We start from the raw sequence: 23,099 nt of genomic DNA on the forward strand, positions 1-23,099 counted from the left end.
AAGATATATAACTGAAAAATAAAGATCTGAAATGCTTGAAAATAATATGTTTATGCAAATATGACTTGATGACATATTTCTAACATTACAACAAGTTAAATTTGCTTGCTGAACCAGCAATATTTTTACCGATTAAAAGCAATCCAGGTTTTATTTTGTATATCGAAGAGGTTTTTCTGGACCTGTCAGGTGATTGTGGCTTTTAGTGAGTGTATCGTTGACTAGAAATTACATAGATACACTTGGTAACATGGAGAAGAATGGCAGCAGAATCCAGGGACAGATGTATATGAATAAAGATCAGAGGGAATTAGCTGATAACTTTAAGTAGTTTGACTTCTTCTCACTCTCTTCTGCACAAACTGAGTTCAGGTGCTTAAGTGGATCTTTACATCTCTGGTTAACAGGATGAAGGCGCCCTCTTGTGGTGATTTCTACTCTCTGCAGGAAAGCATCTGTGTTATTATCCTCCCTTGATATCAATCACACCGCTCAATGTAAATACTGTTAAAACTCTACCTCAAGTAAATTAACCCATCTGTTACATATATATATATTTCATTATAAGTTATCTCAGCATGTTTGCTCGACCCAACACTGCACTATTCTCTCATCGAGCCTTGTACGTGTTAGTCTTTGCTTACATTGTGTTTCTTGTTGTAAATTAATGTTGTACTTTTTGTGCATTGAGAGTATCGTTTTAATGAAGTCAAATTCCTTAAGTGTGAAAGCATACGCGGCCAATAAAGCTGATTCTGATTCTTCTGATTCTGATGCTGCATTCAGGACACATTGGAAATATAGGAAAGAAAAGTTTGTCAAAATGTTTTTAGAAGTCAAAATGTTAAAGAAAACTCTGCTCATTCCTCAAAAGCAAATCTTTTTTAGTGAGGAGAGCTGAAAGAACAGAGAGTGAGTGACGGACGCTCTTCAGCTCTAAACACCAACACATGAACAAAGTGACTGAGTTTGACTCTCCATCAGCTTCTTACGACACCCTGCAATGAAGACGAGAAGAAAACATTTTGTTCATGTGTTTATTCAGGATGTCAAACTTCAGTTTGTTTACACATCAAATAAGTAAAGTGTGTTCAATGTCTCTTGTTCAATCATTTCATGAACACATTCACTTCATACACACAGTTTGTTTGATCTCCACTCACAGAAAACTATGATTTATCTCCTTATTGATTTAATCAGGAGGATTACATTTTTAAAACACCTCAGAGGACATTTTTTACTTTACTTTGAATATGAACAACAACATTTATTCTGACTAACTCATTTCTTTAAGTGTGATTTTATAGATTTTCTACAAATGTACAAAGTGGTGAGAAGAGAAAATCAACATTAAAGAAAAGTTTGCTGCTCTCTCTTCAGACTCATGAATCAGAACAGAAACAACAGCATATAAATGTATGAATACAAATAATCAAACACGGAGAGCGGAGAGAAGTTGATATTTTCACACAGAGAAATGTCAGTTCAGGTGAACAAAAGTCATCCTGAGCAGTGAAAGAGTCCACGGCTAAACAGACACAGGAAGGAGTGTCACTTAAAGACACTCAAACATTTACAGAACAGACGAGAAGAGGTCAAAGTACCGCCCATAAAGTTTGATTGACAGGTGACGAAGATCAGATCTCAGCAACGAGCATGAATAAAAATCAAGTTGAAGATTTAAAACACAGCAAGTTAAACATCTGTCTCGTTAATGACTTCTGTCTATTTCAGTTTACACAACTCAGCAGAGTCTCCAGGAGAATAATCTAACCCCAGTCCAGCATGTAGAGGCTGAGTGAATGTGGTCTGGACTCTGTGGAGGAGAGTCATGGTTTCAGAGATGCTGTAGAAGGACAGAATACCTGCTCTGTGATCCAGGTACACTCCTACTCTGGAGGACCGAGGACCTGAGACAGGAGTGCAGACATTGTTGTAACAAAAGTCATAACTGTTGTTGTAACAATCTAACCTCCAAGATTTATCATTACATCCAAACCAGCATTCATGTGAGCTCCCTGCTCTGCTGATATTCTTGTATGTGACTGCTACACACACTCCTCTTCCTCTCCTCTTCACCTCCCAGTAACAACGACCCATCAGACTCTCTTTACTCAGGACCTGAAGATAATTAGTGAATCTGTCTGGATGACTAGAATAAGACTGATGATCTCTCATTGCTGTTACTTTTCTGTTCTCATCAGATAATAACAGCTGTGTGTATGCTGTGTTTGGATCCAGTGTGATGTCACGTGAATATTTTAAGAATTCAGCTCTGGTCTTGGGCTCTGGTTCTGGTTCTGACAGTAAAACATCCACTTCAGTCACTGTCTGTGAGATGTTTGTCCATTTCTCTCTCAGGACGTCCTGTAGTTTATCTCTGACTTCTGACACAGCCGCTGTCACAGCCTCAAAGAACCTCAGAGGACGGATCTTGATGCTGGATGAGTGTGTAGATTCACTGAGTGGTGACAGTGAGGGGTAGTCCTGTAGAAACTGGTTGTGATCTTCTGTGTGTGAGAACTTCTCCAGTTCAGCATCTTTCTTCTTCAGCTCAGTGATCTCCTGCTCCAGCTTCTCCTGAAGCTCTCTGACTCGACTCACTTCAGTTTGCTGCTGGGATCTGACCTGCTGCTTCACATCAGAGCGTCTTTTCTCCATGAGACGGATCAGCTCAGTGAAGATCTTCTCACTGTTCCCCACTGTTTTATCAGCTGAGCCATTGATAGCCTCCACCTCCTGTTGGAGCAGCTTCACACCTTTCTCTCTGTCCTGGATTCTCTGCTGAATGTTTTGTCGACTCACTCCGAGCTCTCTCTCTCTCTCTCTTCTTTCTGCTGCAGCTGAGACTGTGTCATGACCTTTGTGTTCGTCCATTAAACAGAGATAACAGATAGACTGCTGATCAGTACGACAAAATACTTTCATCTCCTCATTATGACGAGAGCAGACGTTCTCCTGGAGCTTCTTGGAGGGCTCCACCAGCTTGTGTTTCTTTAATGGAGGCGCTTCATAATGAGGCTGAAGATGTTTCTCACAGTAAGAAGCCAGACATTGCAGACAGGACTTACAGGCTTTCAGTTTTCTCCCGGTGCAGACATCACAGGCCACATCTTCAGATCCAGCATAGCAGTGATCAGCAGGAGCAGCTTGGAGTCCAGTCTTCTTCAGCTCCTCCACTAAATCTGCTAACATGGTGCTTTTCCTGAGGACAGGCCTCGGTGTGAAGTCCTGCCTACACTGAGGGCAGCTGTAGATTGTCTTCTCATCCTCTTTATCCCAGTGGCTTTTAATACAGTTCATACAGTAACTGTGTCCACAGGGAACAGTCACCGGATCCTTCAGGAGATCCAGACAGATCGAACAAGAAAGGGTTTCCTGACCCAGCTGAACTCCTTTCTGTGCCATTTCTCCTCTCGGTAACAACGACTGTCTGAGTTTCTCTTCCTGAGAAATCAAACTAGCTCCACCTCTGATCTGCACAGCATGTGTTTGTTCAGTGAACGTCAGCTCTTGTTGGTAACACCCATCCTCAACTTGTAGATCTAAAGGGGAGGAAACAAGGAAATATAGAGTCAGAGTGGAGCTGGCTGTGTTTGAGAGCAGGAAGAAGAGGGAGAGGTTAACAAGCTCTGCTTCGTTCCAGGAAGAGGAGCGGTGAGAGAGAGAGAGAGACTTGTTTACAACAGAGAACATTTCTCTTTTAAAAACACTTCTCATTTCAGATTTTACAAGATGAACTCTTCTTTGAATCGGAGGGTTTGGAGAAGGCTTTCTGCCCCCAGTACTGCATGTTGTTTGTACAGCAGCCTAGAGGTTGCTCTGTTGTGAAAGTGCAATGCAGGCTTCATGAAAGTCATTCATTAAACTCATAAATGTCTGTGTTGCATGCTGGGAAACGTATTTGTAATGCTTACTGTGCAGGCGTCACTTTGCTGCCACCGGTGTTTTCTGAAGCAGCTTGTGATGACGATGAGCCCTCTCTGTGCAGATAAATGCAATTCTTCCTCTTGTCTTCAAATATTCTGCTTGTATGTATGCAACACTGAAGCCTGCTCCCCGCCTCCACACTCTGTCACGCTCAGAGCATGCAGGGCGGGGCTGACCACGGACAGACTGGCATTCTTCTCATGCTCACATTGATTTGAAGCTTCTCACACAAACAGCAAAAGCGAGTCGTAACTAGTTAGTGAATTAAATTTTATTAGAATCAAGAATAGAAAACAGCAGCCAGCAGCAACTAAGTGACTCATAGGCTGTTTCTGTGACAGCCGGCGCTTACTGAAAGAACTGGTTTAATCCTGCATTCACACCAAAGCTGGAAAAACAACTTCCAAACTCAGGAAAACAAACGGTCACAGGAGCATTTAAACAGTTTCATCGTCAGAAGTCATTAATTTGATCTTTGCTGAATAAAAACTCTTCTTGTGTTAACTCATCAGACAAACGATTGTGACCTCACAGACATTTATGTAACAGAAGAATTCAGCGAGATTATCCCTTTTAAGTATCTAAGATTGAAGGTGAGGGCATTCAGCAGCCGGACTCCGACATCCTCTCAGGCCGAGCTGATTGACAGGTGCTGGGCGGGGTGAAGACGTCGGGGTCGCTGATGCCCAGCTGCAGGTTGAAGAAGCGGGTGGAGGTGGTGACGCTGCTGTTCCTGACGTAGGTCTCCTGCACGGGGTAGCAGTCCTTCAGGGTGTAAACGCCCACCCAGGTCTCATCTGGTGGAGAGACGAGAAACAGGTCACAGCAGCTCTAAGAGGAACTGGAGGTTCATATCCAGCAGAAGTTGGAACGGAAGACAAACACAACTGAGCAGCTTTTGAAATTATGGCAACAACACGTGTGCCTTTATAACGTCTTGACCGTCCTCCAAATTAGTTTTTAATCTGTTTGATCACAAGAGTTTCTGTGAGATCTTGTGTTTGTGGAATAACACATACACTGTAAATATTAAAGGATGAAGCCTGAGTGACGTCACCCTGTTACAGCAGGGGGCTCCGGAGGCTCATCAGCAGCAGCCGCCATGTTGGAAATCCTGTCTCAGCCTAACTTTCAGTCAACCTAACGACAGGCTAAGAGCTGGAGCTGAGGCGGGTTTTAAGCCTCTTGACAAACCGTTATACCAACCTGTCAATCATGTCAGAATCATATATCAGAATTATAATGTTAAATATGGGTTGAAACTGTCTTTATGTCTGTGGTTTTGAAAATCAGTTCAGTTTTGATAATCGTCTAGATTGAAGCCAAAGACTTTTTTTAAATCACGTTTATTAGTTGGTGGAGACCAAATATGAGCTGAAACTGGCGGTTAATACTGACTTATTTATTTGATTATTATATATCCAAGATCAGGAATATCCTGTCACAAAATAATGCAGAAAAACTAGTTCATGCATTTGTTACCTCCAGACTGGATTATTGTAATTCTCTTTTGTCAGGGTGCTCTGGTGGATCTCTAAAGACTCTTCAACTAGTCCAGAACGCTGCAGCTCGTGTACTGACCAGAACCAGGAAATGGGACCACATCACTCCTGTGTTGGCTTCTCTGCACTGGCTCCCTATACAGTCTAGAATAGAATTCAAGATCCTTCTTTTCACTTACAAAGCTCTAAATGGCCAGGCACCATCTTACCTGAAGGAGCTACTAGTGCCGTACTGTCCCTCGAGAACATTACGGTCCCAGAATGCAGGTCTGCTAGTGGTACCTACAGTCTCCAAGTGTACTATGGGGGGTAAAGCCTTCAGTTATCAGGCTCCTCTCCTCTGGAATCGTCTTCCTTCCTGCATCTTATCCCATCTCTCCCTCTATCCCTTTCCAAGCCCGGTGCAGTCTAGGCCTGTGAAGGCTGTTTCGTCGTGAGCCGGGGATCCGGCCGAAGATTTCTGCCTTTTAATAAGACAGTTTTTTCTTACCACTGTAACTTTTGCTGCTTTTCTAAAGTGCTCATGATGGATAGACCGGATCTTTAACGATCTGTAACATAACAATAAGTAAGGTCTTTTACCTGCTTTTTGTAACATAACAATGAGTAAGGTCTTTTACCTGCTTTTTGTAACATAACAATGAGTAAGGTCTTTTACCTGCTTTTTGTAACATAGCAATAAGTAAGGTCTTCTACCTGCTTTTTGTAACATAACAATGAGTAAGGTCTTTTACCTGCTTTTTGTAACATAGCAATAAGTAAGGTCTTCTACCTGCTTTTTGTAAAGTGTCTCGAGATAACACTTGTTATGAGTTCACGCTATACAAATAAAAATTGATTAATTGATTATGACTTTCTGTCTGTGCATGTCCTTTCTGGTGTTGTGTTTAAAATATTTTAAAAACCAGGTTTACGTTGGCGTGCCGGCTTCCTGTCCGACCACTCCTGGACCTCCACGTTGTCCCCGGGGCCTCCGATGATGTACTGGTCCTCGAAGGTGGAGTTGGCTGGGATGTCGAAGGGATCCCAGGCCTCGGTCAGAGCGATCTTTGAGCAGTCCTTCGTCTTCTGGTCGATCTGGAACATCACCAGGCTCTGGTACAAAAAGATGTACTCGAAGAACCTGGAGCCAAGGAAGAGAAAAATGAAGGAGTGACATCTTTGAATGTATTCTTCTGGCCAAAACAAACAGAACAAAACCTAAAAAGTATTTAATCATACATGAAAATCAGGAATTCCTCGCATTTCAGAATCTGAAATCTGAAACATCTGGAATGTTTTATAATTAATTAAAATGTATGGCTTCATTTCTTTTGACTAATTGATTGATGGGCTTATGTTGCAGCTCTAAATCATACCTTCTTGTTCCCATGTTGAGAGCTTTAACCAGACCTGCCTTTTCTTTACATTTATTAGCTATATTTAAAATATAAAAATAACCGCTCCATGATGACTCTATATTTCACTCTTTATCATTTTCTGAGCTTATATTTCTACTTTTATCAATCTACATCTGTCTTTTCTGTTGATGTCACGATGGTTATTGTTATTTTCTCTCATGTATGTCGGTAGGTTTGCTGCTCACTCATCCATCGCTCTGAGTGAAGAGAGGAACTTCTTATACACGACTCTCTAATCCCTAAATCCCTGAGTGAATGAAAGTTTTTTGTGTTTACTTTTATCACAGTTTAATTTTGTGAAAATGTATTTATTTCCCTGAAAACTCGACTTTTTAATTATTTAATATATTATTTTGTAATGCCTAAAATAAGCTGGTTCAGTCTCCAAGTGAGGCCTCTATTAACACTAAAATCTTACTAAGAAGGCTGATAACATCAAAGTATCTCAATACACTTATTGTAAACCATTGTCACCTGAAAAGTCCAGATAAACATCTTATTTCAAGATATATAACTAAAAATAAATAAAGGTCTGAACTGCTTGTAAAAAGTGAAAATAATATGTTTATGCAAATTTGACTTGATGACACCTTTTACATGAAGGTAGATATGTTGCAAAATAGGAGAGCTTGTAGAATGTGATGTGAGAAGTTGAAGAAAAAAAAGTGAACATGTAAAAATGTTTACTGGTATAAAAAATCCACTACTTTTCTGTCGTGAATCTGCGCTGCTTGAGTTTTGCAACACATTTTGCGAGATGTCTGTAGAAAAACAAATTTGTACTTGTAGAAAGGCCCCCTCCCCCTCCCCCTCCCCCTCCCCTCGCTGTGTGTCTGCATGTGGGGGGAATTGGCCAATCAGAAGTAAGTTTTCCCATTCAAATCCTCCATTGATTTTTCACAAAATTATTTTATCAAGAGATTGGTGACTGAAACCAAGACGACCAGCCACCTCAATACTCCTGACTATAGTACATTTAATTCGGCGCCAAAACGGCATCGAAAAACTGAGAAAAAGGCAAAGATACAAGACTGTGTACATAATTTTTTGTCCTACTATTGTTGACTACCTATCCCACAATCCCTTGCGAATTATTTTGTTTCTTCTTAAAAGTAACTTGAGTCGTTATAGTGTTTATACTTGAAGTGCTGTTACATAAAACTTTAAGTTCATGACTCATAAATGATTTCATATTGTCATCATTTCATGAATTCGATAAATAAATAAATAATAATTCATGTATGTTAAGCTAAAAGGTTAAAAACACTGTTAAAATCTTTCTGTTTCTATGTGGAACTAAAGTTCCTTGTTTTGCTTCCGCTACGACGGAATTAAGGGACGGACATGCACACGTTACCTGCCTTGAATTTGTGTATTTCCACAAGTACAAATTTGTTTTTCTACAGACATCTCGCAAAATGTGTTGCAAAACTCAAGCAGCGCAGATTCACGACAGAAAAGTAGTGGATTTTTTATACCAGTAAACATTTTTACATGTTCACTTTTTTTTCCTTCAACTTCTCACATCACATTCTACAAGCTCTCCTATTTTGCAACATATCTACCTTCATATTTCTAACATTACAACAAGTTAAATTTGCTTGCTGAACCAGCAATATTTTTGCAGATTAAAAGCAATCCAGGTTTTATTTTGTATCTTGAAGAGGTTTTTCTGGACCTGTCAGGTGATTGTGTCTTTTAATGTATTGTTGACTAGAAATGACATAAATACACTTGGTAACATGGAGAAGAATGGCAGCAGAATCCAGGGACAGATGTACATAAATGAAGACCAGAGGGAATTAGTGAATAACTTTAAGTAGTTTGACCTCTTCTCACTCTCTTCTGCACAAACTGAGTTCAGGTGCTTAAGTGGATCTTTACATCTCTGGTTAACAGGATGAAGGCGCCCTCTTGTGGTGATTTCTACTCTCTGCAGGAAAGCATCTGTGTTATTATCCTCCCTTGATATCAATCACACCGCTCAATGTAAATACTGTTACAACTCTTCCTCAAGTAAATTAACCCATCTGTTACATATATATATATTTTATTATAAGTTATCTCAGCATGTTTGCTCGACCCAACACTGCACTATTCTCTCATCCAGCCTTGAACGTGTTAGTCTTTGCTTACATTGTGTTTCTTGTTGTAAATTAATGTTGTACTTTTTGTGCATTGAGAGTATCGTTTTAATGAAGTCAAATTCCTTAAGTGTGAAAGCATACGCGGCCAATAAAGCTGATTCTGATTCTTCTGATTCTGATGCTGCATTCAGGACACATTGGAAATATAGGAAAGAAAAGTTTGTCAAAATGTTTTTAGAAGTCAAAATGTTAAAGAAAACTCTGCTCATTCCTCAAAAGCAAATCTTTTTTAGTGAGGAGAGCTGAAAGAACAGAGAGTGAGTGACGGACGCTCTTCAGCTCTAAACACCAACACATGAACAAAGTGACTGAGTTTGACTCTCCATCAGCTTCTTACGACACCCTGCAATGAAGACGAGAAGAAAACATTTTGTTCATGTGTTTATTCAGGATGTCAAACTTCAGTTTGTTTACACATCAAATAAGTAAAGTGTGTTCAATGTCTCTTGTTCAATCATTTCATGAACACATTCACTTCATACACACAGTTTGTTTGATCTCCACTCACAGAAAACAATGATTTATCTCCTTATTGATTTAATCAGGAGGATTACATTTTTAAAACACCTCAGAGGACATTTTTTACTTTACTTTGAATATGAACAACAACATTTATTCTGACTAACTCATTTCTTTAAGTGTGATTTTATAGATTTTCTACAAATGTACAAAGTGGTGAGAAGAGAAAATCAACATTAAAGAAAAGTTTGCTGCTCTCTCTCTTCAGACTCATGAATCAGAACAGAAACAACAGCATATAAATGTATGAATACAAATAATCAAACATGGAGAGCGGAGAGAAGTTGATATTTTCACGCAGAGAAATGTCAGTTCAGGTGAACAAAAGTCATCCTGAGCAGTGAAAGAGTCCACGGCTAAACAGACACAGGAAGGAGTGTCACTTAAAGACACTCAAACATTTACAGAACAGACGAGAAGAGGTCAAAGTACCGCCCATAAAGTTTGATTGACAGGTGACCACGATAAGATCTCAGCAACGAGCATGAATAAAAATCAAGTTGAAGATTTAAAACACAGCAAGTTAAACATCTGTCTCCTTAATGACTTCTGTCTATTTCAGTTTACACAACTCAGCAGAGTCTCCATCATAATCTAACCCGAGTCCAGCATGTAGAGGCTGAGTGAATGTGGTCTGGACTCTGTGGAGGAGAGTCATGGTTTTAGAGATGCTGTAGAAGGACAGAATACCTGCTCTGTGATCCAGGTACACTCCTACTCTGGAGGACTCAGGACCTGAGACAGGAGTGATGAAATTGTTGTACCAAAAGTAATAACTGTTGCTGTAACAATCTAACCTCCAAGATTTGTCATTACGTCCAAACAAACATTCATCTGAGCCCCCTGCTCTGCTGATATTCTTGTATGTGACTGCTACACAAACTCCCTCTCCTCTCCTCTTCACTTCCCAGTAACAACGTCCAGTCAGACTCTCTTTACTCAGGACCTGAAGATAATTAGTGAATCTGTCTGGGTGACTAGAATAAGACTGATGTTTACTCATTACTGTTACTTTTCTGTTCCCATGAGATAATAACAGCTGTGTGTATGCTGTGTTTGGATCCAGTGTGATGTCACATGAATATTTTAAGAACTCAGCTCTGGTCTTGGGCTCTGGTTCTGGTTCTGACAGTAAAACATCCACTTCAGTCACTGTCTGTGAGATGTTTGTCCATTTCTCTCTCAGGACGTCCTGTAGTTTATCTCTGACTTCTGATACAGCCGCTGTCACATCCTCAAAGTACCTCAGAGGACGGATCTTGATGCTGGATGAGTGTGTAGATTCACTGAGTGGTGACAGTGAGGGGTAGTCGTGTAGAAACTGGTTGTGATCTTCTGTGTGTGAGAACTTCTCCAGTTCAGCGTCTCTCCTCTTCAGCTCAGTGATCTCCTGCTCCAGCTTCTCCTGAAGCTCTCTGACTCGACTCACTTCAGTTTGCTGCTTGGATCTGACCTGCTGCTTCACATCAGAGCAGCTTTTCTCCATGAGACGGATCAGCTCAGTGAAGATCTTCTCACTGTTCCCCACTGTTTTATCAGCGGAGCCATTGATAGCCTCCACCTCCTGTTGGAGCAGCTTCACATCTTTCTCTCTGTCCTGGATTCTCTGCTGGATGTTTTGTCGACTCACCTTGAGCTCTCTCTGCCTCTCGCTCCTTTCTGCTGCAGCTGAGACTGTGTCATGACCTTTGTGTTCGTCCATTAAACAGAGATAACAGATAGACTGCTGATCAGTCCGACAAAATACTTTCATCTCTTCATTATGACGAGAGCAGACGTTCTCCTGGAGCTTCTTGGAGGGCTCCACCAGCTTGTGTTTTGAATAAGCAGGTATTTCATAATGAGGCTGAAGATGTTTCTCACAAAATGAGATCAAACACTGCAGGCAGGACTTACAGGCTTTCAGTTTCCTCCCGGTGCAGACATCACAGGCCACGTCTTCAGATTCAGCATAGCAGTGATCAGCAGGAGCAGCTTGGAGTCCAGTCTTCTTCAGCTCCTCCACTAAATCTGCTAACATAGTGCTTTTCCTGAGGACAGGCCTCGGTGTGAAGTCCTGCCTACACTGAGGGCAGCTGTAGACTCTCTTCTCATCCTCTTTATCCCAGTGGCTTTTAATACAGTTCAAACAGTAACTATGTCCACAGGGAACAGTCACCGGATCCTTCAGGAGATCCAGACAGATCGAACAAGAAAGGGTTTCCTGACCCAGCTGAACTCCTTTCTGTGCCATTTCTCCTCTCGGTAACAACAACTGTCTGAGTTTCTCTTCCTGAGAAATCAAACTAGCTCCACCTCTGATCTGCACAGCATGTGTTTGTTCAGTGAACGTCAGCTCTTGTTGGTTACACCCATCCTCAACTTGTAGATCTAAAGGGGAGGGAACCACTAAATATAGAGTCAGAGTGGAGCTGGCTGTGTTTGAGAGCAGGAAGAAGAGGGAGGGGTTAACAAGCTCTGCTTCATTCCAGGAAGAGGAGTGGTGAGAGAGAGAGAGACTTGTTTACAACAGAGAACATTTCTCTTTTAAAAACACTTCTCATTTCAGATTTTACAAGATGAACTCTTCTTTGAATCGGAGGGTTTGGAGAAGGCTTTCTGCCCCCAGTACTGCATGTTGTTTGTACAGCAGCTTAGAGGTTGCTCTGTTGTGAAAGTGCAATGCAGGCTTCATGAAAGTCATTCATTAAACTCATAAATGTCTGTGTTGCATGCTGGGAAACGTATTTGTAATGCTTACTGTGCAGGCGTCACTTTGCTGCCACCGGTGTTTTCTGAAGCAGCTTGTGATGACGATGAGCCCTCTCTGTGCAGATAAATGCAATTCTTCCTCTTGTCTTCAAATATTCTGCTTGTATGTATGCAACACTGAAGCCTGCTCCCCGCCTCCACACTCTGTCACGCTCAGAGCATGCAGGGCGGGGCTGACCACGGACAGACTGGCATTCCTCTCATGCTCACATTGATTTGAAGCTTCTCACACAAACAGCAAAAGCGAGTCGTAACTAGTTAGTGAATTAAATTTTATTAGAATCAAGAATAGAAAACAGCAGCCAGCAGCAACTACCGTATTTTCCGCACTATAAGGCGCACCGGATTATAAGGCGCACCTTCAATGAATGGCCTATTTTAGAACTGTTTTCATATATAGGGCGCACCGGATTATAAGGCGCATAGAATAGAACGTGTTTACAACTGAACAAGGCTGGGAGATATTGTGAATATATAAATATAAATACGTATAAAACGTAACGTATAAAACTACAAAAACAAAAGTACATAAGACGATTTCCCCAAATAATAAATTATTTCTTTGACGTTTCTCTTAACTCTCAAAACGTAGTTTTATACGTAGTGCATTCACAATAACTCAACGTTGTTCAAACGTTAATGTGCATATTCACAATATCTCCCAGCCTTGTTCAGTTGTAAACACGTAAAAGAAACACAGTCTGATACCGCTAATTCAAACGTTAGTGCAGGGGTGCCCAAACAGTCGATCGCGATCGACAGGTAGATCGCGATCGACAGGTAGATCGCGATCGACAGGTAGATCGCGATCGACAGGTAGATCGCTGACTGATTCTCAGTCGATCGCGAGATGTTTTGTCAATATAAAATACAATTGTAAAATAGAAAAGTGATTTCAATTTCATCTCATTGCACTGTTTCCCACACACGATACCTGTGTTGGGAGCCCAAGTATACTTCCGACCTGTGTGTATTTAATTTTTCATTTATTCATGAAATTGCCGCGTGCATGAGAGAGCGAGCGAGAGAGCGTGCACGAGAGCGAGAGAGAGAGAGCGCGCGCAAGAGAGAGTGCAGGCATGCGCAAGGACGTGCAGGTAAAACCGGGGGCTAAATGTTTTACCAAAAAGTCATATATAGAAACTATGCTACGAGTATTAAGCGCATTTGATGAAGCTGCAGCTACTTTTCTCTGCTCCTCTCTGCTGTCATGACTGTGAGCATCGCGGGGGACGAGACACACCAACAAACAGCGCACACGCACACACACACACACACACACACACTTGCACTGGAGCGCCAGCCACCACGCGAACCTTTTTACTTTTCACTTTTAGTGCTACAGCACACAGTTGATCCGTGATCCGTACGGACCGAGGTGGGAACACACGTGACCCGGTCAAACAGTCGGTTGGACTTTACTCCGTTCACTCTCACCGTGTCTGCAGCTAATTTAACAAAAGCAAAATCATCTCACAGCAGCCTGCTGTAGTCTGTAGTCTGCATTATTTTTTACAGAACTCTCATTTATTATTTTCTGTTTGTTGTGTGAGTATTAAATGCGTTTGTAGGCTGTTGGTAAAGGCTATGGCTCACTATGTGGACTGGTAGATCTCGGCAGACTGGTAACTTTAAAAGTAGATCTTGGTTCAAAAAAGGTTGGGCACCCCTGCGTTAGTGCATAACTCAACATTGTTCAGTTACGTATAACACGTAAAGCTCACTTTTTCAGTTCATTCCCCGTCCACGAATCCCTCGAATTCTTCTTTTTCAGTGTCCGAATTGAACAGTTGGGCGAGTACGGCATCCAACATGCCCGGCTCCCTCTCGTCATTATCCGAGTCAGTGTCGCTGAGCGCCGTGTACAACCAGTATGGATCAACCAATTAACCAATTGATCCATATATAAGGCGCTCCGGATTATAAGGCGCACTGTCGTTTTTTGAGAAAATTAAAGGCTTTTAAGTGCGCCTTATAGTGCAGAAAATACGGTAAGTGACTCATAGGCTGTTTCTGTGACAGCCGGCGCTTACTGAAAGAACTGGTTTAATCCTGCATTCACACCAAAGCTGGAAAAACAACTTCCAAACTCAGGAAAACAAACGGTCACAGGAGCATTTAAACAGTTTCATCGTCAGAAGTCATTAATTTGATCTTTGCTGAATAAAAACTCTTCTTGTGTTAACTCATCAGACAAACGATTGTGACCTCACAGACATTTATGTAACAGAAGAATTCAGCGAGATTATCCCTTTTAAGTATCTAAGATTGAAGGTGAGGGCATTCAGCAGCCGGACTCCGACATCCTCTCAGGCCGAGCTGATTGACAGGTGCTGGGCGGGGTGAAGACGTCGGGGTCGCTGATGCCCAGCTGCAGGTTGAAGAAGCGGGTGGAGGTGGTGACGCTGCTGTTCCTGACGTAGGTCTCCTGCACGGGGTAGCAGTCCTTCAGGGTGTAAACGCCCACCCAGGTCTCATCTGGTGGAGAGACGAGAAACAGGTCACAGCAGCTCTAAGAGGAACTGGAGGTTCCTATCCAGCAGAAGTTGTTTCTTAAATCTGATGAAGCTTCATTTTTATTGTGAAGCAGCTTCAGGAAGAACGTACACAAACACTGGATTCAAGCAGCACGGACACTTTGTGTTTTAAAGTTCCCACAGAATCTAAAAGATGTTTAAAGGCTTTATATGTGATTTTTTGATCCAGCAGATGTCGCCCTTGAGCACCAGCATGAAACCAAAACAACTCGCGCTGCATTGTTTTGTTAGCATGCTAATGCTAGCGATCTTTATTATGCTGGTATCTTCACACTGCATGTAAATTTACCTGAAATGAGCGTGATCTAGAAACACAGTTAAGCAGTGAGTACAGTATGTTATTCTTCTTTTCTCTAGTCCCTCAATTAAACAACTTTTATTCACGAGGGGAGGAGTCAGCAGGCCGTCATGGCGATGTAAACAAACTGAAGATAGGACTCTGAAAACTCTGAAAACATCACAGACAGTGGGACTCGGGTGTTACACCCATTGTAGACAGTCATGACTCACAGAGTTATTTTCAGAGCAGATACTTGATTTATTTTATATTTAAGTGTGAATAATCACATAGAAAGACTTTAACTGTTTTTAACACAGATGTCCTCCATTAAACGCAAGGTGTTGAAAAACTGAGCAGATATGGAAGTGCAAAAGATCGTAGTCTGTTCTGACGACCCCTGACTGTGTCAGTGCTCCTCCTGTTGTCTTGTACCTCTCCCCACTCAGGTTGTCTTCAGGTAGAAAGGGGCGGAGCCAGTTCATTTGATGTCATGCACCTGGGCAGACTGGGCCTTGGTATATAAGCTGGTTTCTTAGTCTCTCTCTCTCTCTCTTTTGTCAACACTCACTTTGGTTGGTGGTCTTTGTTTAGCCACAACACCACACATTCACCATTGCCATCACCACTGATGGCCTGGATTGTGACAATGTGTTTACCACAGATAAACCTACTTTATGTCATTTGGAAGGTTTGATTTTGGTGTCAGGCTGGCTGCACCCTAAGCCGTCATTTCAGGAGGAGTGATCTGGATATTCTCTCGACCTGGATGTTCACATATGCACCTCACAGTGGGAGACTATCCCTGTCACTGGCAGTTAACACTGACTTATTTCTTTGATTATGACTTTCTGTCTGTGCATGTCCTTTCTGGTGTTGTGTTTAAAATATTTTAAAAACCAGGTTTACGTTGGCGTGCCGGCTTCCTGTCCGACCACTCCTGGACCTCCACGTTGTCCCCGGGGCCTCCGATGATGTACTGGTCCTCGAAGGTGGAGTTGGCTGGGATGTCGAAGGGATCCCAGGCCTCGGTCAGAGCGATCTTTGAGCAGTCCTTCGTCTTCTGGTCGATCTGGAACATCACCAGGCTCTGGTACAAAAAGATGTACTCAAAGAACCTGGAGCCGAGGAAGAGAAACATGAAGGAGTGACATCTTTGAATGTCTTCTTCTGGCCAAAACAAACAGAACAAAACCTAAAAAGTATTTAATTTATAATCATACATGAAAATCAGGAAATCCTCGCATTTCAGAAGCTGAAATCTGAAACATCTGGAATGTTTTATAATTAATTAAAATGTATGGCTTCATTTCTTTTGACTAATTGATTGATGGGCTTATGTTACAGCTCTAAATCATACCTTCTTGTTCCCATGTTGAGAGCTTTAACCACGCCTGCCTTTTCTTTACATTTATTAGCTATATTTAAAATATAAAAATAACCGCTCCATGATGACTCTATATTTCACTCTTTATCATTTTCTGAGCTTATATTTCTACTTTTATCAATCTACATCTGTCTTTTCTGTTGATATCACGATGGTTATTGTTATTTTCTCTCATATATGTCGGTAGGTTTGCAGCTCACTCGTCCATCACTCTGAGTGAAGAGAGGAACTTCTTATACACGACTCTCTAATCCCTAAATCCCTGAGTGAATGAAAGTTTTTTGTGTTTACTTTTATCACAGTTTAATTTTGTGAAAATGTATTTATTTCCCTGAAAACTCGACTTTTTAATTATTTAATATATTATTTTGTAATGCCTGAAATAAGCTGGTTCAGTCTCCAAGTGAGGCCTCTATTAACACTAAAATCTTACTAAGAAGGCTGATAACATCAAAGTATCTCAATACACTTATTGTAAACCATTGTCACCTGAAAAGTCCAGATAAACATCTTATTTAAAGATATATAACTAAAAATAAATAAAGGTCTGAACTGCTTGTAAAAAGTGAAAATAATATGTTTATGCAAATTTGACTTGATGACACCTTTTACATGAAGGTAGATATGTTGCAAAATAGGAGAGCTTGTAGAATGTGATGTGAGAAGTTGAAGAAAAAAAAGTGAACATGTAAAAATGTTTACTGGTATAAAAAATCCACTACTTTTCTGTCGTGAATCTGCGCTGCTTGAGTTTTGCAACACATTTTGCGAGATGTCTGTAGAAAAACAAATTTGTACTTGTAGAAAGGCCCCCTCCCCCTCCCTCCTCCCCCCTCCCCTCGCTGTGTGTCTGCATGTGGGGGGAATTGGCCAATCAGAAGTAAATTTTCCCATTCAAATCCTCCATTGATTTTTCACAAAATTATTTTATCAAGAGATTGGTGACTGAAACCAAGACGACCAGCCACCTCAATACTCCTGACTATAGTACATTTAATTCGGCGCCAAAACGGCATCGAAAAACTGAGAAAAAGGCAAAGATACAAGACTGTGTACATAATTTTTTGTCCTACTATTGTTGACTACCTATCCCACAATCCCTTGCGAATTATTTTGTTTCTTCTTAAAAGTAACTTGAGTCGTTATAGTGTTTATACTTGAAGTGCTGTTACATAAAACTTTAAGTTCATGACTCATAAATGATTTCATATTGTCATCATTTCATGAATTCGATAAATAAATAAATAATAATTCATGTATGTTAAGCTAAAAGGTTAAAAACACTGTTAAAATCTTTCTGTTTCTATGTGGCACTAAAGTTCCTCGTTTTGCTTCCGCTACGACGGAATTAAGGGACGGACATGTACGGTGCGCACACGTTACCTGCCTTGAATTTGTGTATTTCTACAAGTACAAATTTGTTTTTCTACAGACATCTCGCAAAATGTGTTGCAAAACTCAAGCAGCGCAGATTCACGACAGAAAAGTAGTGGATTTTTTATACCAGTAAACATTTTTACATGTTCACTTTTTTTCCTTCAACTTCTCACATCACATTCTACAAGCTCTCCTATTTTGCAACATATCTACCTTCATATTTCTAACATTACAACAAGTTAAATTTGCTTGCTGAACCAGCAATATTTTTGCAGATTAAAAGCAATCCAGGTTTTATTTTGTATCTTGAAGAGGTTTTTCTGGACCTGTCAGGTGACTGTGTCTTTTAATGTATTGTTGACTAGAAATGACATAAATACACTTGGTAACATGGAGAAGAATGGCAGCAGAATCCAGGGACAGATGTACATAAATGAAGACCAGAGGGAATTAGTGAATAACTTTAAGTAGTTTGACCTCTTCTCACTCTCTTCTGCACAAACTGAGTTCAGGTGCTTAAGTGGATCTTTACATCCCTGGTTAACAGGATGAAGGCGCCCTCTTGTGGTGATTTTTACTCTCTGCAGGAAAGCATCTGTATTATTATCCTCCCTTGATATCAATCACACCGCTCAATGTAAATACTGTTACAACTCTTCCTCAAGTAAATTAACCCATCTGTTACATATATATATATTTTATTATAAGTTATCTCAGCATGTTTGCTCGACCCAACACTGCACTATTCTCTCATCGAGCCTTGTACGTGTTAGTCTTTGCTTACATTGTGTTTCTTGTTGTAAATTAATGTTGTCCTTTTTGTGCATTGAGAGTATCGTTTTAATGAAGTCAAATTCCTTAAGTGTGAAAGCATACGCGGACAATAAAGCTGATTCTGATGCTGCATTCAGGACACATTGGAAATATAGGAAAGAAAAGTTTGTCAAAATGTTTTTAGACGTCAAAATGTTAAAGAAAACTCTGCTCATTCCTCAAGAGCAAATCTTTTTTAGTGAGGAGAGCTGAAAGAACAGAGAGTGAGTGACGGACGCTCTTCAGCTCTAAACACCAACACATGAACAAAGTGACTGAGTTTGACTCTCCATCAGCTTCTTACGACACCCTGCAATGAAGACGAGAAGAAAACATTTTGTTCATGTGTTTATTCAGGATGTCAAACTTCAGTTTGTTTACACATCAAATCAGTAAAGTGTGTTCAATGTCTCTTGTTCAATCATTTCATGAACACATTCACTTCATACACACAGTTTGTTTGATCTCCACTCACAGAAAACGATGATTTATCTCCTTATTGATTTAATCAGGAGGATTACATTTTTAAAACACCTCAGAGGACATTTTTTACTTTACTTTGAATATGAACAACAACATTTATTCTGACTAACTCATTTCTTTAAGTGTGATTTTATAGATTTTCTACAAATGTACAAAGTGGTGAGAAGAGAAAATCAACATTAAAGAAAAGTTTGCTGCTCTCTCTCTTCAGACTCATGAATCAGAACAGAAACAACAGCATATAAATGTATGAATACAAATAATCAAACATGGAGAGCGGAGAGAAGTTGATATTTTCACGCAGAGAAATGTCAGTTCAGGTGAACAAAAGTCATCCTGAGCAGTGAAAGAGTCCACGGCTAAACAGACACAGGAAGGAGTGTCACTTAAAGACACTCAAACATTTACAGAACAGACGAGAAGAGGTCAAAGTACCGCCCATAAAGTTTGATTGACAGGTGACGATGATCAGATCTCAGCAACGAGCATGAATAAAAATCAAGTTGAAGATTTAAAACACAGCAAGTTAAACATCTGTCTCCTTAATGACTTCAGTCTATTTCAGTTTACACAACTCAGCAGAGTCTCCAAAAGAATAAACAAACCTGAGTCCAGCATGTAGAGGCTGAGTGAATGTGGTCTGGACTCTGTGGAGGAGAGTCATGGTTTTAGAGATGCTGTAGAAGGACAGAATACCTGCTCTGTGATCCAGGTACACTCCTACTCTGGAGGACTGAGGACCTGAGACAGGAGTCCTGACATTGTTGTAATAAAAGTCATAACTGTTGCTGTCACAATCTAACCTCCAAGATTTGTCATTACATCCAAACAAACATTCATCTGAGCTCCCTGCTCTGCTGATATTCTTGTATGTGACTGCTACATAAACTCCCTCTCCTCTCCTCTCCACTTCCCAGTAACAACGACCCATCAGACTCTCTTTACTCAGGACCTGCCAGTATTCAGTGAATCTGTCTGGGTGACTAGAATAAGACTGTTCTTCACTCATTAATGTTACTTTTCTGTTCCTCTTAGATAATAACAGCAGTGTGTGTGCTGTGTTTGGATCCAGTGTGATGTCACGTGAATATTTTAAGAACTCAGCTCTGGTCTTGGGCTCTGGTTCTGGTTCTGGTTCTGACAGTAAAACATCCACTTCAGTCACTGTCTGTGAGATGTTTGTCCATTTCTCTCTCAGGACGTCCTGTAGTTTATCTCTGACTTCTGACACAGCCGTTGTCACAGCCTCAAAGAACCTCAGAGGACGGATCTTGATGCTGGATGAGTGTGTAGATTCACTGAGTGGTGACAGTGAGGGGTAGTCGTGTAGAAACTGGTTGTGATCTTCTGTGTGTGAGAGCTTCTCCAGTTCAGCATCTTTCCTCTTCAGCTCAGTGATCTCCTGCTCCAGCTTCTCCTGAAGCTCTCTGACTCGACTCACTTCAGTTTGCTGCTGGGATCTGACCTGCTGCTTCACATCAGAGCGTCTTTTCTCCATGAGACGGATCAGCTCAGTGAAGATCTTCTCACTGTTCCCCACTGTTTTATCAGCAGAGCCATTGATAGCCTCCACCTCCTGTTGGAGCAGCTTCACATCTTTCTCTCTGTCCTGGATTCTCTGCCTGATGTTTTGCTGACTCACCTCGAGCTCTCTCTGCCTCTCGCTCCATTCTGCTGCAGCTGAGACTGTGTCATGACCTTTGTGTTCATCCATTAAACAGAGGAGACAGATAGACTGCTGATCAGTACGACAAAATACTTTCATCTCCTCATTATGACGAGAGCAGACGTTCTCCTGGAGCTTCTTGGAGGGCTCCACCAGCTTGTGTTTCTTTAATGGAGCTGCTTCAAAATGAGACTGGAGGTGTTTCTCACAGTAAGAGGCTAGACACTGCAGACAGGACTTACAGGCTTTCAGTTTCCTCCCGGTGCAGACATCACAGGCCACATCTTCAGATCCAGCATAGCAGTGATCAGCAGGAGCAGCTTGGAGTCCAGTCTTCTTCAGCTTCTCCACTAAATCTGCTAACATGGTGCTTTTCCTGAGGACAGGCCTCGGTGTGAAGTCCTGCCTACACTGAGGGCAGCTGTAGACTCTCTTCTCAACCTCTGTATCCCAGTGGCTTTTAATACACTTCATACAGTAACTATGTCCACAGGGAACAGTCACCGGATCCTTCAGGAGATCCAGACAGATCGAACAAGAAAGGGTTTCCTGACCCAGCTGAACTCCTTTCTGTGCCATTTCTCCTCTCTGTAACAACGACTGTCTGAGTTTCTCTTCCTGAGAAATCAAACTAGCTCCACCTCTGATCTGCACAGCATGTGTTTGTTCAGTGAACGTCAGCTCTTGTTGGTAACACCCATCCTCAACTTGTAGATCTAAAGGGGAGGAAACAAGGAAATATAGAGTCAGAGTGGAGCTGGCTGTGTTTGAGAGCAGGAAGAAGAGGGAGGGGTTATCAAGCTGTGCTTCATTCCAGGAAGAGGAGCGGTGAGAGAGAGAGAGACTTGTTTACAACAGAGAACATTTCTCTTTTAAAAACACTTCTCATTTCAGATTTTACAAGATGAACTCTTCTTTGAATCGGAGGGTTTGGAGAAGGCTTTCTGCCCCCAGTACTGCATGTTGTTTGTACAGCAGCTTAGAGGTTGCTCTGTTGTGAAAGTGTAATGCAGGCTTCATGAAAGTCATTCATTAAACTCATAAATGTCTGTGTTGCATGCTGGGAAACGTATTTGTAATGCTTACTGTGCAGGCGTCACTTTGCTGCCACCGGTGTTTTCTGAAGCAGCTTGTGATGACGATGAGCCCTCTCTGTGCAGATAAATGCAATTCTTCCTCTTGTCTTCAAATATTCTGCTTGTATGTATGCAACACTGAAGCCTGCTCCCCGCCTCCACACTCTGTCACGCTCAGAGCATGCACGGCGGGGCTGACCAAGGACAGACTGGCATTCTTCTCATGCTCACATTGATTTGAAGCTTCTCACACAAACAGCAAAAGCGAGTCGTAACTAGTTAGTGAATTAAATTTTATTAGAATCAAGAATAGAAAACAGCAGCCAGCAGCAACTAAGTGACTCATAGGCTGTTTCTGTGACAGCCGGCGCTTACTGAAAGAACGATGGGCTTATGTTACAGCTCTAAATCATACCTTCTTGTTCCCATGTTGAGAGCTTTAACCACGCCTGCCTTTTCTTTACATTTATTAGCTATATTTAAAATATAAAAATAACCGCTCCATGATGACTCTATATTTCACTCTTTATCATTTTCTGAGCTTATATTTCTACTTTTATCAATCTACATCTGTCTTTTCTGTTGATATCACGATGGTTATTGTTATTTTCTCTCATATATGTCGGTAGGTTTGCCGCTCACTCGTCCATCACTCTGAGTGAAGAGAGGAACTTCTTATACGCGACCCTTTAATCCCTAAATCCCTGAGTGAATGAAAGTTTTTTGTGTTTACTTTTATCTCAGTTTAATTTTGTGAAAATGTATTTTATTTCCCTGAAAACTCGACTTTTTAATTATTTAATATATTATTTTGTAATGCCTAAAATAAGCTGGTTCAGTCTCCAAGTGAGGCCTCTATTAACACTAAAATCTTACTAAGAAGGCTGATAACATCAAAGTATCTCAATACACTTATTGTAAACCATTGTCACCTGAAAAGTCCAGATAAACATCTTATTTCAAGGTATATAACTAAAAATAAATAAAGGTCTGAACTGCTTGTAAAAAGTGAAAATAATATGTTTATGCAAATTTGACTTGATGACACCTTTTACATGAAGGTAGATATGTTGCAAAATAGGAGAGCTTGTAGAATGTGATGTGAGAAGTTGAAGAAAAAAAAGTGAACATGTAAAAATGTTTACTTGTATAAAAAATCCACTACTTTTCTGTCGTGAATCTGCGCTGCTTGAGTTTTGCAACACATTTTGCGAGATGTCTGTAGCAAAACAAA

The 23,099-nt window shown here is 41.0% G+C and overlaps 3 protein-coding genes and 1 long non-coding RNA gene across 4 annotated transcripts; 1 reads left to right on the forward strand and 3 right to left on the reverse strand.

Moving 5' to 3' along the window:
* Positions 1–1,033: 1,033 nt before the first annotated feature.
* Positions 1,034–11,778, reverse strand: LOC109976845 (uncharacterized). Its single transcript, XM_065953372.1, has 5 exons — positions 10,056–11,778; positions 6,347–6,555; positions 4,578–4,727; positions 4,080–4,150; positions 1,034–3,630 (listed from the first exon to the last, which is right to left on the reverse strand). The coding sequence occupies exons 1-5, from the start codon at positions 11,729–11,731 to the stop codon at positions 1,726–1,728; spliced, it is 4,011 nt and encodes a 1,336-aa protein (XP_065809444.1). The 5' UTR covers positions 11,732–11,778; the 3' UTR covers positions 1,034–1,725.
* A 510-nt stretch (positions 11,779–12,288) lies between these two features.
* LOC136178989 (uncharacterized) lies at positions 12,289–13,118 on the forward strand. Its single transcript, XR_010666306.1, has 2 exons — positions 12,289–13,011; positions 13,066–13,118. It is a non-coding gene; the product is annotated as an uncharacterized lncRNA (long non-coding RNA).
* A 1,142-nt stretch (positions 13,119–14,260) lies between these two features.
* Positions 14,261–16,219, reverse strand: LOC109978760 (mammalian ependymin-related protein 1-like). The gene is made up of 2 exons (XM_065953576.1): positions 15,973–16,219; positions 14,261–14,727 (listed from the first exon to the last, which is right to left on the reverse strand). The coding sequence occupies exons 1-2, from the start codon at positions 16,202–16,204 to the stop codon at positions 14,534–14,536; spliced, it is 426 nt and encodes a 141-aa protein (XP_065809648.1). The 5' UTR covers positions 16,205–16,219; the 3' UTR covers positions 14,261–14,533.
* A 2,774-nt stretch (positions 16,220–18,993) lies between these two features.
* On the reverse strand, positions 18,994–21,475 carry LOC136178987 (tripartite motif-containing protein 16-like). The gene has a single exon (XM_065953575.1). The coding sequence runs from the start codon at positions 21,366–21,368 to the stop codon at positions 19,680–19,682; it is 1,689 nt and encodes a 562-aa protein (XP_065809647.1). The 5' UTR covers positions 21,369–21,475; the 3' UTR covers positions 18,994–19,679.
* Between the last annotated feature and the right edge of the window lie 1,624 nt (positions 21,476–23,099).

Source organism: Labrus bergylta, chromosome 4, assembly GCF_963930695.1.
Source record: "Labrus bergylta chromosome 4, fLabBer1.1, whole genome shotgun sequence".
In the NCBI taxonomy this organism is placed as follows: domain Eukaryota; kingdom Metazoa; phylum Chordata; class Actinopteri; order Labriformes; family Labridae; genus Labrus; species Labrus bergylta.